Source organism: Geotrypetes seraphini, chromosome 6, assembly GCF_902459505.1.
Source record: "Geotrypetes seraphini chromosome 6, aGeoSer1.1, whole genome shotgun sequence".
Lineage (NCBI taxonomy): Eukaryota > Metazoa > Chordata > Amphibia > Gymnophiona > Dermophiidae > Geotrypetes > Geotrypetes seraphini.
Window position 1 is genome coordinate 159,187,353 of NC_047089.1, and position 17,966 is coordinate 159,205,318.

Here is a 17,966-nt window from a genome sequence, read left to right on the forward strand (position 1 = left end):
TGCCTGCACAAGGAATATTAGCCAAGCGGTCCTGAAGATTAGAGTCCATGTCAATGGTGTGAAGCCAGGCTAGGCGGTGCATTGCTAAAGAACAAGCAGTTGCCCTGGCGGACAACTCGAAGGAATCATAAGATTGGAGTAGATGTATTCTGAGTTGTGACAGAGCAGCTATGACTTCTTGAAATTTGAAGTGCTTTTGAGTATCTAAATAGCTGAGAAATTTAGGAAGAAGATCAATGAGGAACTTGAAATAAGTGACAAAATGAAAATTGTAATTGAGGACTTTGGAGGACATCATGGCATTTTGGTAGAGGCGACAAACAAACTTGTCCATGGTTTTCCCTTCCCTTCCAGGAGGAACGGTATCATAAACCTTGGAAGGATGGGATCTTTTCAAGGAGGACTCCACAAGCAGGGACTGGTGAGACAACTGTGAATTCTCAAATCCTATACAATGTAGAGTTTTATACCTGGAGTCCAACTTGCTTGGGACAGCAGGAATTGCAAAAGGATTCTCCAGGCATCGTGTAAAAGTCTGAGATAAAAGCTTATGAAGAGGGAGCTTAAGTGACTCTGCAGGAGGTTGAGGAAGATGCATGACTTAGAGATACTCCTTAGAGTATTTAGAACCAGCATCCAATTGAAGGTCCAGGTCAGCAGCCATCTGACGAAGAAAAGAAGAGAAAGATAGCTGATCCGCTAATGCCTTGCCTCGAGAGGGACTCGAGGACGTCTAGGCAGCCTTGGTTGAAGATGAAGCTTCGGCAGGAAAATAGGCATCAAAAGAATAAGGAGACTTGACGAAGCAATAGAAACCGCTGAGTCCTCAAGGTCTGGAAGCGGAGACCTCGATCGAGGAGTCGGTGGTCTAGTAGAGCTGGAAGGTGTAGATCGAGGCTTAGTTGAAAAAGGACGCTCTTTGGAAGAAGAGCTATGCCTGGAGGAAGGTCTCAATCGCCAGTGAGAGTTGTGCTTGGAAACAGATCTCGAAGATTGAGGAGACTTCGCCCCAGAGATGGAAGCAGACGTTGCTACCAAGGAATGGATAGGGCTAGAAACTGTGGATCGAAGCTCAGGAGGCTTGGTGGAGGAATCTCGAGGCACTCCCAAAGACTCTGCTCCTTGTATGGAGTGTGAGGATTCCTGCCGAGGCACTTGCAAAGAATCTGATCCTTGCTTCGAGTGCATAGATGCCAGACCAGACACTCGCAGAGACTCTGCTCCCTGCATAGAGTGTGTAGCTTCAGCCAGAGGCATAGGAAAAGGCTCGACCTCACAGGAGTCTGCAGAATGCCCAGGCTGGATTAGAGTAGCTAGCTTCGGTCCCATATCAATTAGGAACTGAATAAATTGCTTCTCTAACATGGTCTGGAAAGAAACCGGCAAGGATGGATCCACGTCTGAAACCGGACCACCTGCTTTGGCTGGAGGTTCCAAAGTGGCAGTGGAAATGTGCTTCGACTTGGAAGTCTTAGCAACCTTGATTACCACCGCTGAAACTTTCTGCTGAGCTATCTGACCTGAGGATGCAGGGGAAGATACAGCAGGTATACTTGAGGAAAGAGCCGCTGCAAACGAGGAAGGTCTGATGAGGCTCGAGGTCGGAGTCATGGAGGCAGGAGGACCCTTGGTCGAAGGTGGAACCGAGGCCGCTTTCGAAGTCGAGGATGTGGTTGAAGAATCCATCCCGAAAAGCTTCTCCACTAAAATCCGATGACGTTTATGGGCTCGAGGTTGAGAGTAGCACAGCGCTCGCACGACTTCGGTTGATGGTCTGGCCCAAGGCACTTGAGGCACCAACAGTGTGGGTCCATGAGGGAAATCGCACGCTGGCACTGGCTACACTTCTTGAAGCCCGTTGCTGGCCGGGACATAGAAGGAAATATTGCTACTGCAAAGTCGAAGCCCATGGGCTGCGGCCGAGCAGCCTGCCCCACCAGTCAAATGGAAGAAACTAAATTAATTTTTTTTTTTTTAAACCTAGAAATAAATAAAAACACAGCGATTCGTGAAGAAAATAAACACAAACCATAGTGAGAGAAGGCACAAAGTTAAACGCAGAGAGCCAAAGATGGACTTCTCAGCTCCATAGAAAACTGAGAACTGAGGAGACTCATCTTGCGCTGGGCGGGAAGGCACTCGCGCATACGCGATGCGGCTGACTCGAAACTTCTAGTTTCTACAAGCAAGTCTGCTTGCGAGGCTGTCTGCATCCAGGCTCCGTGGATGACGTTGCCCATAGGTGAGAATAGGCTGTCTGCTTGTCCTGGAATAACAAACATTTTCTTCTATTCTGTAAGTTTTGACAAGGATTCAATGCAGTTTCAGTAATTCTGCATTTAATGCCTTCAATAAATTACATATAAGCATAAATATTTGCTGAGAACAAGAGTGAGTTATACAATAGACTTCCTAGCTGAAGCCTTTTGCAAAAAAAGCTAATGCTGGAACTCTTTCTTGCAGCCCGTGCTTCCAGCATCAGGTTGCATGATGAATATTCTATGCGGATGTGAAGTCTTTGTTGTGTCTAGTGCTTGGAGAGGAACAGCTTCTCTAGTCTCCATGGTTGCTATTATGAAGCTCTCTGTTGGCACTGGGGCATGGCCAGAAGTTTGCAACAGGCAAAGCACATGATTCAAAAGGCCAGAGAAATGTAGTCTAAAACTTAAGAACTGTAATCAGCTAGAATGCCTAAACTGCAGAATAATAAGTCATTTAATGCAGAGAACTAAGGATTGTATGGAGCTGAAACTTTAAAAGTTTGTGGAAAGGTTACCAGTTAAAATGTACACACATGGTGAATTGTGATATATTCAATAAGGGTGGAAGCTGCCAGAGTTTGAACAATAAAAGACAAGTTAAGCTCTGTCTCCCAGGGTAGACTTTGAATTGTTTTTCTGTCTCGGGCTTAATACTTCAGCAAACCTGCCATACTAAAGAAACAACTTCAGTGACTATGATAATGGGAGTGCACAATTCAGACACTTCCATAAATGTGCCCATTTTGGAATGTTCCCTGTAACATGATTTAAAACTACTCTCCTAGACCAGGGGTTCTCAACCCAGTCTTCGGGACACACCTGATAAGTCGGGTAGTTTTTTTTTTTACCATACCCACAATTGGTGGCGTAGCAAGGGTAGGAGGAGCCCAGGGTGGTGGTGCCCCCTTCCATGCCCTCCTCTCTGCCCCACACTCCTATGTCATAGTCACACCCTCCCTTCCCATCCCTCTTAAAATCTTCACCAGTATGAGCAGCTTCTCCAGCCTGCTGCTCATGCTGGCTTTCCCTCTGATGTCACTTCCTGGCTCCTTGACCCAGAAATGATTTCAGAGGAAGCCAGGCCAGTGCGAGCAGCAGGCTGGAATAGTTGTTTGTGCTGGTAAAGATTTTAAAGAGGTACAGGAAAAGGTGGGGGTGGGAAAGGAGGTTGAGGGGGCGGAGAGGTGCCCGAGCCCCTCACCAAGATGGCACCCAAGGTGGTCCGCCCTCCCTGTCCCCCTTACTACGTCAGTGCCCACAATGAATATGCATGAGAGAAATTTTGAGGCTTTTCGATGCACAAGAGGTCCTCAGTAGCTCTGGTCAACTCTGCCTGGGAGAAGACGCAAGCTGTATAAATAGCAATCTGCAGTTAACAGGGCAACCCTTTGAGAGAACCTTGTCTAGGCGACCTGCACTAACAAGGCACTTGGGGACTGTTCCCTGGAAGCTAGGCTCACCCCTGATTTATCAGGCGCTTGAGTGCGGACTATTTGGCTCCATGACGGTCCAGGAGGACTTTAGTGGGTACCAGCTGCATTCTCTTCCCCCTGTTACTGTGCACAAGCGTGTGTGTGTGTGTGTGTGTGTGGAAGGGGGGGGTCTGAGGTCTTGGTCTGGCTTTGGTCCGACTGGCAGCATCCTAGACTTGGTATATGCTTATTTGAGGCAGTGGTCTTCTCCAGTTTCTAGCTGTAGTGTGAGCTGAAGCAAGCAATAGCACCAGTTCAGCATAGCACAGTGAGTACAGGCTATTATAGCCTATTGAGGGGGGGGGGTCAGGAATGCTGTTTTGGTGGCTAGCTATAGGGTTACCCACCTCCAAAAACCCCTTACCTGAGTTTTTTTTGACGTTGGTGTAGCTTTCCCAGGCTATTTTTGGCTCTAAAATGCTGCCATTGTGGCCATCTTACTATATATTTTCTGATTTTGGTGAAAAAGCTTCTTATCTACTTCAATACTCCCTCAATTTGACTTAAAATCAATTAAAATGGACTCTTCAGACCTTTCTACCCCTATATCATGCCAGGTTTGCGCTGGATGGCTGGCTGAGGAGCGTCCATGTGCCATGTGCTGTGGGGCACATGAGGGGGATGGGAGCTATGGACTTAGCCCCCTCTGGTACCTCTGGGACTGGAGAATCACAGGGGGCTTGTTTTTCAGGGAGAAAATTCCTTCTAGAGCCCTTGGAGAGCAACTTGGCTTAGTGCAGATGTGTGGTTGCCACAGAGCCCAAGAGGAGACAAGGTGAGTCCTTGAAGGGGTCCTCTGGGCTTCCTGCTTAGGGTTTTACCCCTGATTATGTGAGTCTTATGGAAAGCTTACATAAACGGTTTAGGGTCTTCTTGTGCCATCTGAAGGCACACCTTTGGCTGAACACGGGGGTTTGTCCGCCCAATGTGAACTTCCACCAGAGAGGATTACTGATCAGGAACCAGAGGACCAGTCAGAGAAGGACTGGGGGGTCAGAATCCATGCCTTTACTGCCCCAGAATGAATCTCAACTCTTAGGAGATTTGGAGTCTCAGGCAGAGGCTCTTAGTCTTGTTGTGGAGATTCCCCATAGGCCTCCTTATATCTCCTATTTTAGTGGTTACTAACTGCTTTGGTACAAACTGAAGAGATGCAGTTGAGCGCACTGAGGAAGGAGGCGGAGCTGAAAAAATATAGATGATGCATTTTGCATAGCTCACGGTTTGGGCAAGTTAACCCACTTGTCTGGACTCATATGCCTGGTTACCACAAAGAAGATTTATCGAGGTAAGAACCTAATCTTCCTTTCACCCAAACTTGCTTAAAACTCACTGGGGACCTAGTGAATGACTCGCTACACATTCACACAGTAACCAAAATCCAACCACAGTGCTAAATGCCCAGTCTGAAAGAAAACTTCCATATGGTTGGTCTGGAAACTACACTCTTGATAGTGCAAGCAAAATTAGTTTTTAGGGTAGTCCAGATAGAAAGTTAAAACAAATTGATTGAACATCCCCTATTGAATTCTGATGGGATTCATTCCTGGTATTGGGCAAGAAAATTCCTCATCCTTGGCACCATCATTATAGCTATAAATTGAGAAGCTAATGGTGAGCTGATCCTTCTAAGCCGATGATGATTATTATACAGGTCTTGCATGGAAAAATAATGAATATAAAATGAACACTTGACAAGATGATATGGGAAAGGAGAATTTGTCATGACACTACCTTTGTGTATTTTACTTGGCATTTTCCTTCTGCTTTTATGGAATTACAACTCAAAACTCCAGTGGGGATTTGGTATCAAGAGGTATCGTGCAGAAGTATTATGTACTTGTTTTTAGATCTCCTCCTGACTTAATTTTAGTTGTAATCAGTGAAATTCATGCACAAGGGCTCCTTGAGAGCCTTGAAAACTCAGGCCCTAAATGGTGTTGCTATCTTTCCTTTGTATGGCTGATTCCCTCTTATTCAAAGCTTGTTGAATATTGATAGTACAGCATCCCTTGTGGAAGATATGAGGCAGGAAACTAACCAAGGGCTTTCCACATGGTAATGCACTGCCCTGTCAGAGAGTCACCAGATGAGCCTTTTTTTAAATCCATCAATACCATTTAATCCATGGTGGAATTCTGCGCAGTGCAGAATTTGCACAGAATTCCCCATCCACACAGAAGTCTGCACATGCTGTACAGAATTCTGCACAGACTTTCTGTTCTACCCCTGATCTGACAACCACCTCCCCCCCCACGCAGATCTGGCCTTTCTCTGACTGCCCTCACCCCTCCTCCCAATGAGCGCCGACATACCTGCTGGCCTCCCAAAGCAGCAGTGGCAGTAGCTTGCTGACAGAGGCAGCACTGCGAACAGGCTGCTTGCGGCTAGCCCCGTCAGGGCTTTCCCTCTGCTGCATCACTTCTTGTGATGAAAGCAGCAGAAGGAAGGCCCTGGTGGGGCAGCTGCAAGCAGCCTATGCACAGTGCTGCCTCGGCTGGCCAGCCACTACCACTACTGCTTTGGGAGACCCGCAGATATGTCGGCTTTCACGGGGGAGGGGGGAGTGTTGGTTGCTCTGAGAGAGGTGGAAATAGGGGGGGATGGAAGAGAGTGACCAAGAAGGGTGGAAGGGAGGAAGAGTATCTTAGCCAGTGGAAGAGGGGGAGAGAGATGCCAGTCTACGGGAGCCAAGGAATTCAGGGTGCAAGTGAGTGAGGGATGGGATTTAGAGGGAGACAGAACTGCAGCTTGAGTGAGAGAGGGAAATGAGGCCTCTATACACTAAAAATGGTCGTTAGGACCGTGCAGGTCTCTGGGACAGTGTTTTGGTTGATTTCAAATGGCGATCGCTGTTCAAATGGCTTCCCATACAGATGTTTTTTTGCAGAAGTCTGCTGTAAGCTCATATAATCGATCATTCAGAAAGTGACTCACACATGCGCAGAGCTTGCAGGGGAAACCCCAAAGCAGCAAGATTTAAGGGTGGACCTGGGGAGAGGCCAGCGCTAGGTTCAGAAGAGGCAGGTGGGTGTATAGTTGGGTGGCACTTGAATATAAACCCTCAGTTTATATTTAAGTTAACATTTTTCCTTATAAAGGGGGGAAAATATTACCTTGGTTTTATATTCAGATCAGTTTATATTAAAGTATATACAGTAACATGTTTCTATATGTGGGGGATGGCTATCACACCTAAATCTGCACTTATTATAATGCTATAAGTGCTGCTAAATATTCCTTCAGGGCCTGGTCAAAATGAGTTAATTGGATAAGAGCCTGCCTTAACCAGTTCACTCACTTTGAATATCATCCCCATAGAAAAAATATATCTGTTACATCATAGAACCACAGACCTTACTTGGTATGTGCTAAGAATCTTCTGTTTGTCCCATATTTTTTTTTACTCCTTCCAAAACTAAAGACTAGGGGATACTTGAAGTTACAGAGAAATACTTTTAAAACCAATAGGAGGAAATATTTTTTCACTCAGAAAATAGTTAAGCTCGATAATGTGTTGGCAGAGGTTGTGGTAAGAGTGGTTAACATAGCTTGTTTTAAGAAAAAGGTTTGGACAATTTCCTGGAGACCAACATGAGGGAAGCCACTGCTTGCCCTGGAATGGTAGCATGAAATATTGTTACTTTTGGGGGTTTTGCTAGGTACTAGTGACCTGGATTGGCCACCATGAGGGTGGGCTACTGGGATTGATGGTCTGACCCAGTAAGGCTATTCTTATGTTCTTATTTTCTTGAATTCCAGTTCCTTTTTTTATACTATGTTTTTATTTTATTTTTACTGTTAACTATATACATTCCCTTAGAAAGGTTCTCATACTTGCACGTTATGTTTCTGTGTTGTATAAAAATATAAAATTCTAAATGCACTAGGAAGTTTTTACTCGCTAATCAGTACAACGTATACTATATTTCCAATGGGAAAGAACAAGTATAAAAGTATTCAAAAAGTAAAACTAAGAATTAGAAACCAGAAAGACTTGTTTGCATAAGTCTTGGATTTGCTATGATGAAACATGTGAAATTAGCTCCATTTCCAAAATTGCCATGGGACCAATAAGTAGAACTTCTTCTGTCCAGCTACAGTAGTTGAGCTGATTTGAATATTCCAGGATGAAAAACCATTTTTTTTCTGCTTTGTAAAGTGAGTGTGAAGCAAGGTCTAAACATACTGAACATAGAGATGCTGAAAGAACATTAATCAAAGATCCAGACTGAGGAAAGATTACAGCAGTTTTCAGTGTTACTGAGGAAGGGGGTCCTTTTTACTGAAGTTTAGTGCATGCTAACAGAATTAGTGCATGCCAAATGCTAAGAAGCCCGTAGGTATAAAATGGGCTTTTTATCATTGAGGGCGCACTAAAGTTTAGTTAAAGAGCCTATTGCAAAGGGAAAAACAAGTTTGGCACCATTAAGGCATTGCTTCATCAGGATGTCCCTTCAAATTCAGTAGCCTCTTACTTTTATTTAATGATTAAGGCCCCCTTTTATCAACCCGCGTTAGGGTTTTTTATCACCAGCCGTTGTGATAAAAGCTCCAATGCTCATAGAATTCCTCTGAGTGTTGGAGCTTTTACTGCAACGGCTGACGATGATAAACCCTAATGTGGCTTGATAAAATGATAAAAGTGGGCTTAAGTGGGAAGGGGTAAAACGCGGACCTGACGGACCTCGCGGATCTAAACCCGTACGGCCTTAAAAATCTGAGGTCCGTGTCGGCCCGTGTCCGTGGCGCTTGTAGTTTCTGTCGCTGAAAGACCTTGATGAGATTTTAGCGCTGACGGATCCGTCTCAGCATAGGGAGGGAAAAGTGTTAGGATCCGTCAGCGCTAAAATCTCTTCGAGGTCTGTCAGAGCCAGAGACTCGTGCTGGAGTTTGGAGACTTCTTTTCCATAATGCACGTCCAAAACCTATGTCCCCGCTCTCTTGGCTTCTGCTCTGCCGCTCCAGCACGAGTCTCTGGCTCTGACAGACCTCAAAGAGATTTTAGCGCTGACGGATCCTAACACTTTTCCCTCCCTTTGCTGAGACGGATCCGTCAGTGCTAAAATCTCATCCAAATCTGTCAGCGACAGAAACTACAAGCGCCACGGACACGGACCGACACGGACCTCAGATTTTTAAGGCCGTGCAGGTTTAGATCCGCGAAGTCCGTCAGGTCCGTGAGGTCCGCGTTTTACCCCTTCCCACTTAAGCCCACTTTTATCATTTTATCAACACAGCTGTGTAATCTGGAATATTTTAGAATCTCCCTTACCAAGTAAGCTTGCTCAAAATGGAGTATAACCCAAAATACAATAAAATACATTATTTGAACTTTTCTAAATTAAATTTTAAGAATACAAACACTAGGATATACATTTGTGTTCTCTTTGCACATTCTGCTAGTTTAACATAACATTAATGCACTCTGATAAAATATCTCTATTATACGAGAAATCCAACAGTTTACAAGGCAAAGTACAAGTAATTACAAGTGCCTCGCGGGGAAATAAACAAATTGTACAACAAATATTTGATCAGTAGTAATGCACTTTTTTTCCCACCCCCCACCCACCCATCCACTTAAGTAACTCCTCTTAAGATGTTCATTGGAATACTTTTATGTTCTGTTTATTTTTGCTCATACTATCCTGACCTGGTGGTTCTGGCATTACAAACTTAGTAAAAAAAAAAGTTAAGTAACTACTACTTTTTTTTAAAATCTTAATTTCTTTGTTTGGTGTAGGTAGCATATCTATGTCTAATTCTGGAACCTTCTGAAATGCCTTGTGTCTGAAACGCCTTATGCTTATGTCAGTTTTGTCTACTGCCTCTGAAAGGACATGAGTAGCCAAAACTATTGTAAATCTGTGTTGTGGTGATAAAACTCCCTGAATTTATTGCTAAATGTCTCAGAGTGTTGTTTTTTTAAATTAAGGTTACCAAGCATGATAAGTTTTTAGAATGGGTTGGAGCCATCCTGGTTTTACTTATCATGCATATTGATTTGCAGTCTTGCATCTCATTTACATAAGAGGCTGATTGTCCTACTATCTTCCTTAACAGGTCTATTGACACACAATGTTTCAACAATGAAAGATAATATGCATATGTATGTATGTATGTATTTGTGTGTGTGTGTGTGTGTGTGTATATATATATATATATATATATATATATAGGTGATTTTAATTTACATGTTTTGGCCATCCTGAAAATCAGTTTTTAGAGGTCTTCACTGAAATTCAGTGCCTATGCCCTAAATCAAATATCTAATATGTAAAATAGTGTTGGGGTTTTTCCCTGTGCTTTTTCTACCCATTTCTAGGTGTTGATGTTGTAGGGCAGGGGTCAGCAACCTTTTTACAGCAAAGAGCCAATTTATCCAAAATGTTTGATCCAAGATTTACAAAGATCCGCAAGATGTAGCTTCTTTCCCCTTCAGCCCCTTGTAGGTCTCTGCACCTCTCATTCCTGCCCCTAACTCCCCTTCTCCAGGTCCCGGCCCTTTAATCTCCCTCTCAACCTTATGATTTCTCTCTCCACCCCCCCAGCCTACTGAGGTACCTGGTGGTTCAGCAGGAGTCTTTATGGCAGGACTGTGGCCCTCTTGCTCCTGCCTCCTTGTGGCCACCTTCTAAAATGGCTGCCATAACCTCTAGTTTGTGGTACTACAGGAAATGCCGCATGCAGCTGTGAGAGGTTGTGGCAGCTATTTTAGAAGGTGGCCATGAGGAGGCAGCAGTGCATGTGGCTCACAAGCCTCAGGTTGCCGACTCCTGTTCTAGGGGATAATCACCTCTTAATTGTGCTTGTAATTTTGTCTTGGCAGAATACTTCAGATATTTATTTATTTATTTTTATTACAGTTTTATGTTCTCTGTTTCCCAGTGCACTCCATCAGGGAGTAGCAGGTCTGATCCTGCTTAGCTTCTTAGATATAACACCACCTGTTCTCCTAAGGTGGGAGGGAGGGAAGACTAAATAGCACAGAACTAAGGAGTATGTTTATCTTCTTGGGAAAGCAAATATTATTTAGTTCTCTTACCTGGAGACAAGTTCGTCTTCTGATTCTGCAACGCAGCAGTTTATATAGATGTAAACTGTACTATATATATTTTACTCTTTGTATGCCATGCTAATGTTACTGTATGTACAAATTGGAAGAGAAGTGAAGGGAAGCTTGAGCAGGTAAATCAGCTTATCCAGAAAATAGGGGGCCAGCTGGTAATCTCAAGTATAAAGCTTTTTCAAATATGGAAGCATCAGTGGTTAATCCCACAGGCAGTGCTCAAACAAAAGGAAACTGACCTATACCTTGACCTCTTTGTAAAGAACAGTAAAACTGGAATGTACACATCAAACCCTGCCATGTCCTTTAAGGTATTTGTAACTAAGGCACATAAATTACACACTTCAGGTCAATACTTTCTTCATGTTATTTAATGGTTAAGGGACTCGTAATCAAAACAAAAAAAGTCTAAAAAGTGGCCTAAATGGGTACTTGGGACGATCAGAAAGCCTGATTGTCCAAGTACCTATAACTAAAGCTGGTTTTAGACTTATCTAAAACCAGTTTAGGCCTTTCCCCTGCCTCTAAACAGATAGAGCGAAAAGAGGCTTTTTAGAGGACGGGAAAGGGCGGGAGGTGGGCCTACCTAGACATAGACATACAGCAGGTATAACCAAAAGTTTAGGCAGGTTGCCTAGTCGGTACTTATACGTTTTGACTTAGACCACGTCAAAACAGGTATAAGTGCCGAAAAGGGGCTGCTGAGCTGATCAAAGCAGCTCAGCGGCCCCATCAACCTGCCTACCCCTTACTGCAACAATCAGGGCAGGAGAGATGGCGAACGCCCAACCCTCCGAACCATGGCACTTTGAGGTGAGGATCGCGGCAGGGCATCTCCCCTGCTGCGATCCTCACCCCTAAGTGCCGTGGTTCAGGGGGTGTGATCACTATCACAGCAGGAGAGATGAGCTATCACTCCTGCCACAATCCACCCTGATCGGATCGGGCAGGAAGGAGCCCAGGCCCTCCTGCCCTCGGCGCCCCCCCCCCCCCCCGATCGAGCCACCACCCCACCCCTGCCAACACCACCACCCACTCCGTACCTCAAAACAGTTATTCATCTTATCTCTCTATCTCTATCTCTTCATCTTAACTTCCTATGGAGGAGAGTGGCAAAATGGTTTGAGCTATATATCTATATTAGCTTCCTGTGGAGGAGTGTGGTGTAGTGATTAGATAGTGGCGTACCTAGGGTATGTAACACTCGGGGTCAATCATTTTTTAACATCCTCCCCCCCTAAAAATGTTTATAGTAATTTAATTAATTATTTAATTTTTATAGCCTGTCCTCCACAGAGAGCTCAGAACGGATTATAGTTAACATTCACAGTGTTACAATATAACAACCTCTCCAACCCCATGCCGGCACTGTGGTGTAAATAAAATAAAAAAAGAATTTTCCTCTCTCTCTTAGGTCCTAGTTGCTGTCTAACACCAGCTCTGGCAGGATACACATTTCAGATCTGACATATTGTAATCACAAAATGTAAAATAAAATTTATTTTTTCTACTTTTTTGTTGCCTGGTCATTTTGTTTTTCCATCCTCTTGGTCCCAGTTTCTTTTTCTGATTTTTGTCTATCTTCTACTAATTCTAGCATCATCTTATCCCAGCTCTCTTCCCTCCTGCCCTCCATAGGCCATCTCTCCCTATGGCCCAACATTTTTCTCCCTGTCTTTTCTGTTGTTCTTCCCTCCCCACTTGATGCTAAACAATGAGATGGAAGAAAAAACAAAGATGCTGTATCTCTCTCTCTCTCTCTCTCCCTTCCACCCCCAGGCCTAACATTTCTCCTTTCCTCCCCAGATTCAGCTTCTCTTGCTTTCTCTTCCCAACTGCCCCACATCTCATCTCATCTCTCCCCCAGGTCCACCATTTCTCCCTTTCTCTTCCCAACAATTCTCCCTTCAAGTATCTTTTTCGCTCTTCCTCCACACCATCCCAGATCTAACTTCTCTCCCTTCAGACCACTGCCCACCATCTCTCTCTCTGTTTCTGGCCCCATAAGCTCTCCCCCCCATGCACAATCTGGCAATGCTTTTAATACCCTCCCCCAGGCGGCTTCCTCGGCCCAGCATGTTCTCCCCCTTCTCTCCGTGCCAGTCCGATGTCGCCCTCGCCTTCTGCACGCTGAAAAATCTGCTGGCCTCGGCAGTTATTCAGCAACGTTGCCCGCAGCTCCCCTTCCTGCTTCCCATCTGCCGTGGTCTATCTCCAATGATGCAACTTCCTGTTTCCGCCCGGGTGGACCATAGCAGACAGAAGGCAAGAAGGAGAGCTGCGGGCAACATAGCTGAATCACTGCCGAGGCTGGCAGATTTTTCAGCATGACAGAAGGCGAGGGTGACATTGGACTGGCGTGGAGAGAAGGGGGAAGACATGCTCGACCACGGGGACCACCCAGAGCCTTGGGGCTAGGCCGTGAGAAGGAGAAGTTCCTGGACTATGACTCCAAGGCTGGGAGCACCCCTTCATGATCTGCACCCGGAGTGTATTGCTCCTCCTCCCCCGCCCTTGGTACACCACTGTTGTTAGAGCTATAGGCACACTGAGGTGATGGGTCCAAACCCCGCATTGTTCCCTGGGCAAGTCACATAATCCTCCATGTATATTAGCCCACTGGGACAGATAGGGAAAATGCTTAAGTACCTATATGTAAACCACTTTGAATGTGGTTGTACCACCTTTTTGTAGTTATACAACCACACTCAAAGTGGTTTACATATAGGTACTTAAGCATTTTCCCTATCTGTCCCAGTGGACTCACAATCTACCTAAAAAGGTGGAATACAAGTCCCAATCCCTTTTTGTTTGGATTTCTAGTCACTTTGCATAATTGTTTCACCTTCCCTTGGGGATAGGATTGAGGAAGTGTTTAGCCTTTACATGCACATACACAGAAAACCAGCGAGCCTGTGCATACTAATTAGCTGTCAAGGTGTGCGGATACTTTCCATGGGACTTTTTTAATCTGGTTTTTATTTTATAAGGTAATAAGAACTAGGCACCTAACTACCCCAAGACTTCCCTCTCTAAAATGTGGACAATTAATACCTTCAGGTGATATACAGTAGACTCTCAGTTAACCGGTACCCATGGGGACTGATGGAGGCCAGATAAATATAGTTTCTGGTTGCTTGAGAGTTACTATTAAAAATAGGGTTAACTAATAATACTATACTCCATACTATGCTATACCATAAACTGTCCCAGACAAACTACCGGACATGTGGTAGGCAAAGCGTGGGCATTCTCAGGTGTGGCATGCCAGCTTTACACTTAAATTTCTGGCAGAAATTGATTTTATTTTCATTTTTATTTAAAGTATTATTTCTTTTTTTTTTTTTTTTCCCAATTGCTTGAGTTCTGATTAACAGAGAGTCTACTGTACCTTTGTTCATTTTGTCCAAGGGATACTTTAAGTATGTACATTCACTTTGGGGAAGCTAGTATAACATAAATCTACCTTTATTTACTGTGACAGTGGACAAGGATTAAAATGTAAGTTTCTCTTGTCAGCCCAGTTTTTATTTATTTATTTTAAAATTTTCTATTCTACTTAACAACTGAAGCGGATTACAATTTACATATACAGTAGGAGAAAAAAACAGTACCATCATCAGAGGACTACCAATTTTAAAAGAAAGCCTTAAAGAAGTAAGTTTTCAAGGATTTTAAAAAACTCTTATAGTAGTCAGGCAATTGGATTTGGGAGTGTTCGGTTCCTGAAGTGCTGAAGGTCAGTCTAAAGGCAACAGTAACATGTTTGGCATTAAACTGGGGAACGGAATATTGTTACAGGTTGTATAAACACTGCTTCATTGAAAAATACAAATTTTCAAGTGTGTCCAAGTTTGCATTTTTTTTTTTTAATGCATTACATGAGAAATCTGTGCAGCTTACTGTATAGCCTGTGGCCCAAACATGTAATTCTTGCTATTCTAGGGCATGAATTTTATAACCGGGTATCTGATTCTTATTACAAGAGATGAAGAGAAATCTTTCTGGTTATTAGATGCTCTCATTGGCCGAATTTTGCCTGGTAAGTAAAACATTCATTTTATGTTAAGGTAATATTCAGAGTTTTCTGCGGGTAAAAAAAAATTATTTCTTGGTGGGTCTAAGCTGTTATAAAATTACTCATCACATGTGCATATGTTTAACAGTGAATACTTTTTACTTGCTGTAGGGAGAGATATTGTAGGGGTGGAACAGAGCAGTGTTTGGAACTACATGGCTTTAAAAAACAAACAAACAAAAACATATTTGTATTTTTAATAAAAGTTTCTATACATATTAGCAGCTATGAATCTGTGTGGGTATTCTCTTCCTTCCGAAGTACCTACTGTTGTAACTATTACTGAATGCATGGGCGGTGATGGTGAATTCCAATGGAATGATTCTAAGAGTTTAAAGCGCTATCGCGGCATAACTGACTATGTGCAATGCCTCCATTGGGTCAGACCCGAGGTCCATCATGACCAGCAGTCCGCTCATGCGGCGGCCTGTGCAGTAATCCTCTATCTATACCCCTCTATCCCTTTTTCCAGCAGGAAATTGTCCAATCCTTTCTTGAACCCCTGTACCATACTCTGCCCTATTACGCCCTATGGAAGCGCATTCCAGGTGTCCAACACATATTGGGTAAAGAAAAACTTCTTAGCATTCGTTTTGAATCTGTCCCCTTCCAACTTTTCCGAATGCCCTCTTGTTCTTTTATGTTTTGAAAGTTTGAAGAATCTGTCCCTCTCTACATGCCCTTCATGATCTTGTAAGACTCTATCATGTCTCCTCTGAGTCTCCAGGGAGAAGAGCCCCAGTTTCTCCAACCTTTCAGTGTATGAAAGGTTTTCCATGCCTTTAATCATTCGTGTCGCTCTCCTCTGGACCCTCTCAAGTATTGCCATATCCTTCTTAAGGTACGGTGACCAATACTGGACACAGTACTCCAGGTGCGGGCGCACCATTGCCCGATACAGTGGGAGGATGACTTCCTTCGTTCTTGTTGTAATACCCTTCTTGATAGTACCCAACATTCTGTTTGCTTTCTTTGAGGCTGCCGCGCATTGCGCCGTTGGTTTCATTGTTGAATCCACCAACACTCCCAAGTCCTTTTCGAGGTTCCTTTCCCCAGAGACAACCCCCCCATTTTGTAGCTGAACATCGGGTTCTTTTTCCCTATATGCATGACCTTGCATTTCTCTATATTGAAGTTCATCTGCCATTTATTCGCCCACTCCTCCAATGTTGTCAGGTCTCTTTGCAGTTCTTCACATTCCCTATAGTTTTAACACTGCTACAGAGTTTAGTGTCGTCTGCAAACTTTATAACTTCGCACTTGATCCCCTCTTCCAAATCATTTATAAACATATTGAACAGCAGCGGCCCGAGTGGGACACCGCTCGTTACCTTTCTCCAGCCCGAGTAGTGGCCCTTCACCGCAACCCTCTGCTTTCTGCCTGCCAACCAGTGTTTAACTCATCTATGTACGTCCCCTCCCACCCCGTGGTTCCACAATTTCTTAAGTAGCTGCTCATGAGGAATCTTGTCAAAGGCTTTTTGGAAGTCGAGATATATGATTGTTAATGGGGTCCCCTTTGTCCATCTGGCTGTTTATCCCTTCAAAGAAGTGTAGTAAGTTTGTTTGGCATGATCTTCCTTTGCAGAAGCCATGTTGAAAGCAAGCCAACATGGCTTCTGCAAAGGAAGATCATGCCAAACAAACTTACTCCACTTCTTTGAAGGGATAAACAGCCAGATGGACAAAGGGGACCCCATTGACATCATATATCTCATATTATATAGTGATAGAAGATATTTTGAAAAGCTGTTTACCTTTTAGGGAGCAGTGTTGTGTTATATCTGACAAGAATCAGCTGTATGTTGCTGCCTTAAAGATTTATAGTTAAAAGTACTCTTTGAAAATATCTGTGATGCAACTCCCCCTAATCTCCCCTTGAAAAGTCAGGGAAAGGGAATATATGTCTTGGGTTTTAGATTTAATTACTGGTGTTTCTAAGCTCAAGGCAATTTTACAAATGAAGAACATAAGAAAATCAATTCTGAGTTAGACCATTAAACTCTGAGGACCTGTCTCCACAGTCACTAGTGTGAGGCACAAGTACCCATCAGATCCTGAACATATTTCCTATAGTTTTATTTCCATTGTTCAATGAGTCTCTCAGATCTACCTGTAATGTTTTTTATGGACTTTTCCTTCCGGAACTTGTCCACTCCTTTTTATAAATAGATCTATATAGGTCGTATTGACCACAACCTCCAGCAACAGATTCCACAATTTACTGCCTCTCATGTATAAGTTGAAGACAATTTTGGACTATAAAAATGGCCCAAATTGCTGTGACCCAAGAAAAATTTGAGAGTGGTTGATCATTGGAACAAGCTTCCAGAGCAGGTGATCGAGGCAGACAGCGTGCCAGACTTTAAGAATAAATGTGATACCCATGTGGGATCCCTACGATGGTCAAGATAAGGAAATTGGGTCACTAGGGCATAGGTTACAGGTTACAGGGGGTGGGTAAGCAGAGTGGGCAGACTTGATGGGCTGTAGCCCTTTTCTGCCGTCATCTTCTATGTTTCTATCTCTAGCACATCCTCTACCTGGTCTAACACCCCTCTTTTCCCCCCCCCCCCCAAGTTTCGCATATCCTCATTTCTGGTAACCTCCTCCTTCCTCTCCCCCAAGATCTACCTTAGAAAGTCTCTCTCTTTCTTTTGAGGTTGCCAGTGGCTGAAGCAACAGCAATACACATAAGCTGCCTTCAGCCTTTCCTCTGACATGTCCTGCACCCTCTGATGCAAATTCCTGTTTCTAAAGACAGATGTTTTAAGATAGACCTGAAAAGGGATGCCAAACCAAAGGGGGGGAGGAGTATAGAAGGACAGATGTTTGCTCATGAATAAGACAACTCTGTTCTGTTCTAATGAAACAATTTTAGTATAAATATTTTGACTTGTATATGATTATTTTATACATTGCATGAAATATCCCTTGTACTACTTGTTTTCAACTTGTTGCTTACTAGTTTTATGACATTTCCTGTTTGTGTATGGAGTAGAACAGTTAAATAGGAAACTTTTTTTTTTTTCTTTTAAACCTGTCGCTCATAATTTTTAGACATGTTTATTATATCCCCTCTG

At 43.6% G+C, this 17,966-nt stretch overlaps 1 protein-coding gene across 3 annotated transcripts in view; it reads left to right on the plus strand.

Annotated features, from left to right (window-relative positions):
• The window catches only part of GRTP1 (growth hormone regulated TBC protein 1), a 116,971-nt gene that overhangs the window by 59,125 nt on the left and 39,880 nt on the right, over positions 1 to 17,966 (plus strand). For all 3 annotated transcript variants that reach the window (XM_033949202.1, XM_033949203.1, XM_033949204.1), the window contains one exon: positions 14,751 to 14,847. In XM_033949202.1, coding sequence (XP_033805093.1) covers positions 14,751 to 14,847 — 97 coding nt within the window. The remainder of the gene's footprint in view (positions 1 to 14,750; positions 14,848 to 17,966) is intronic.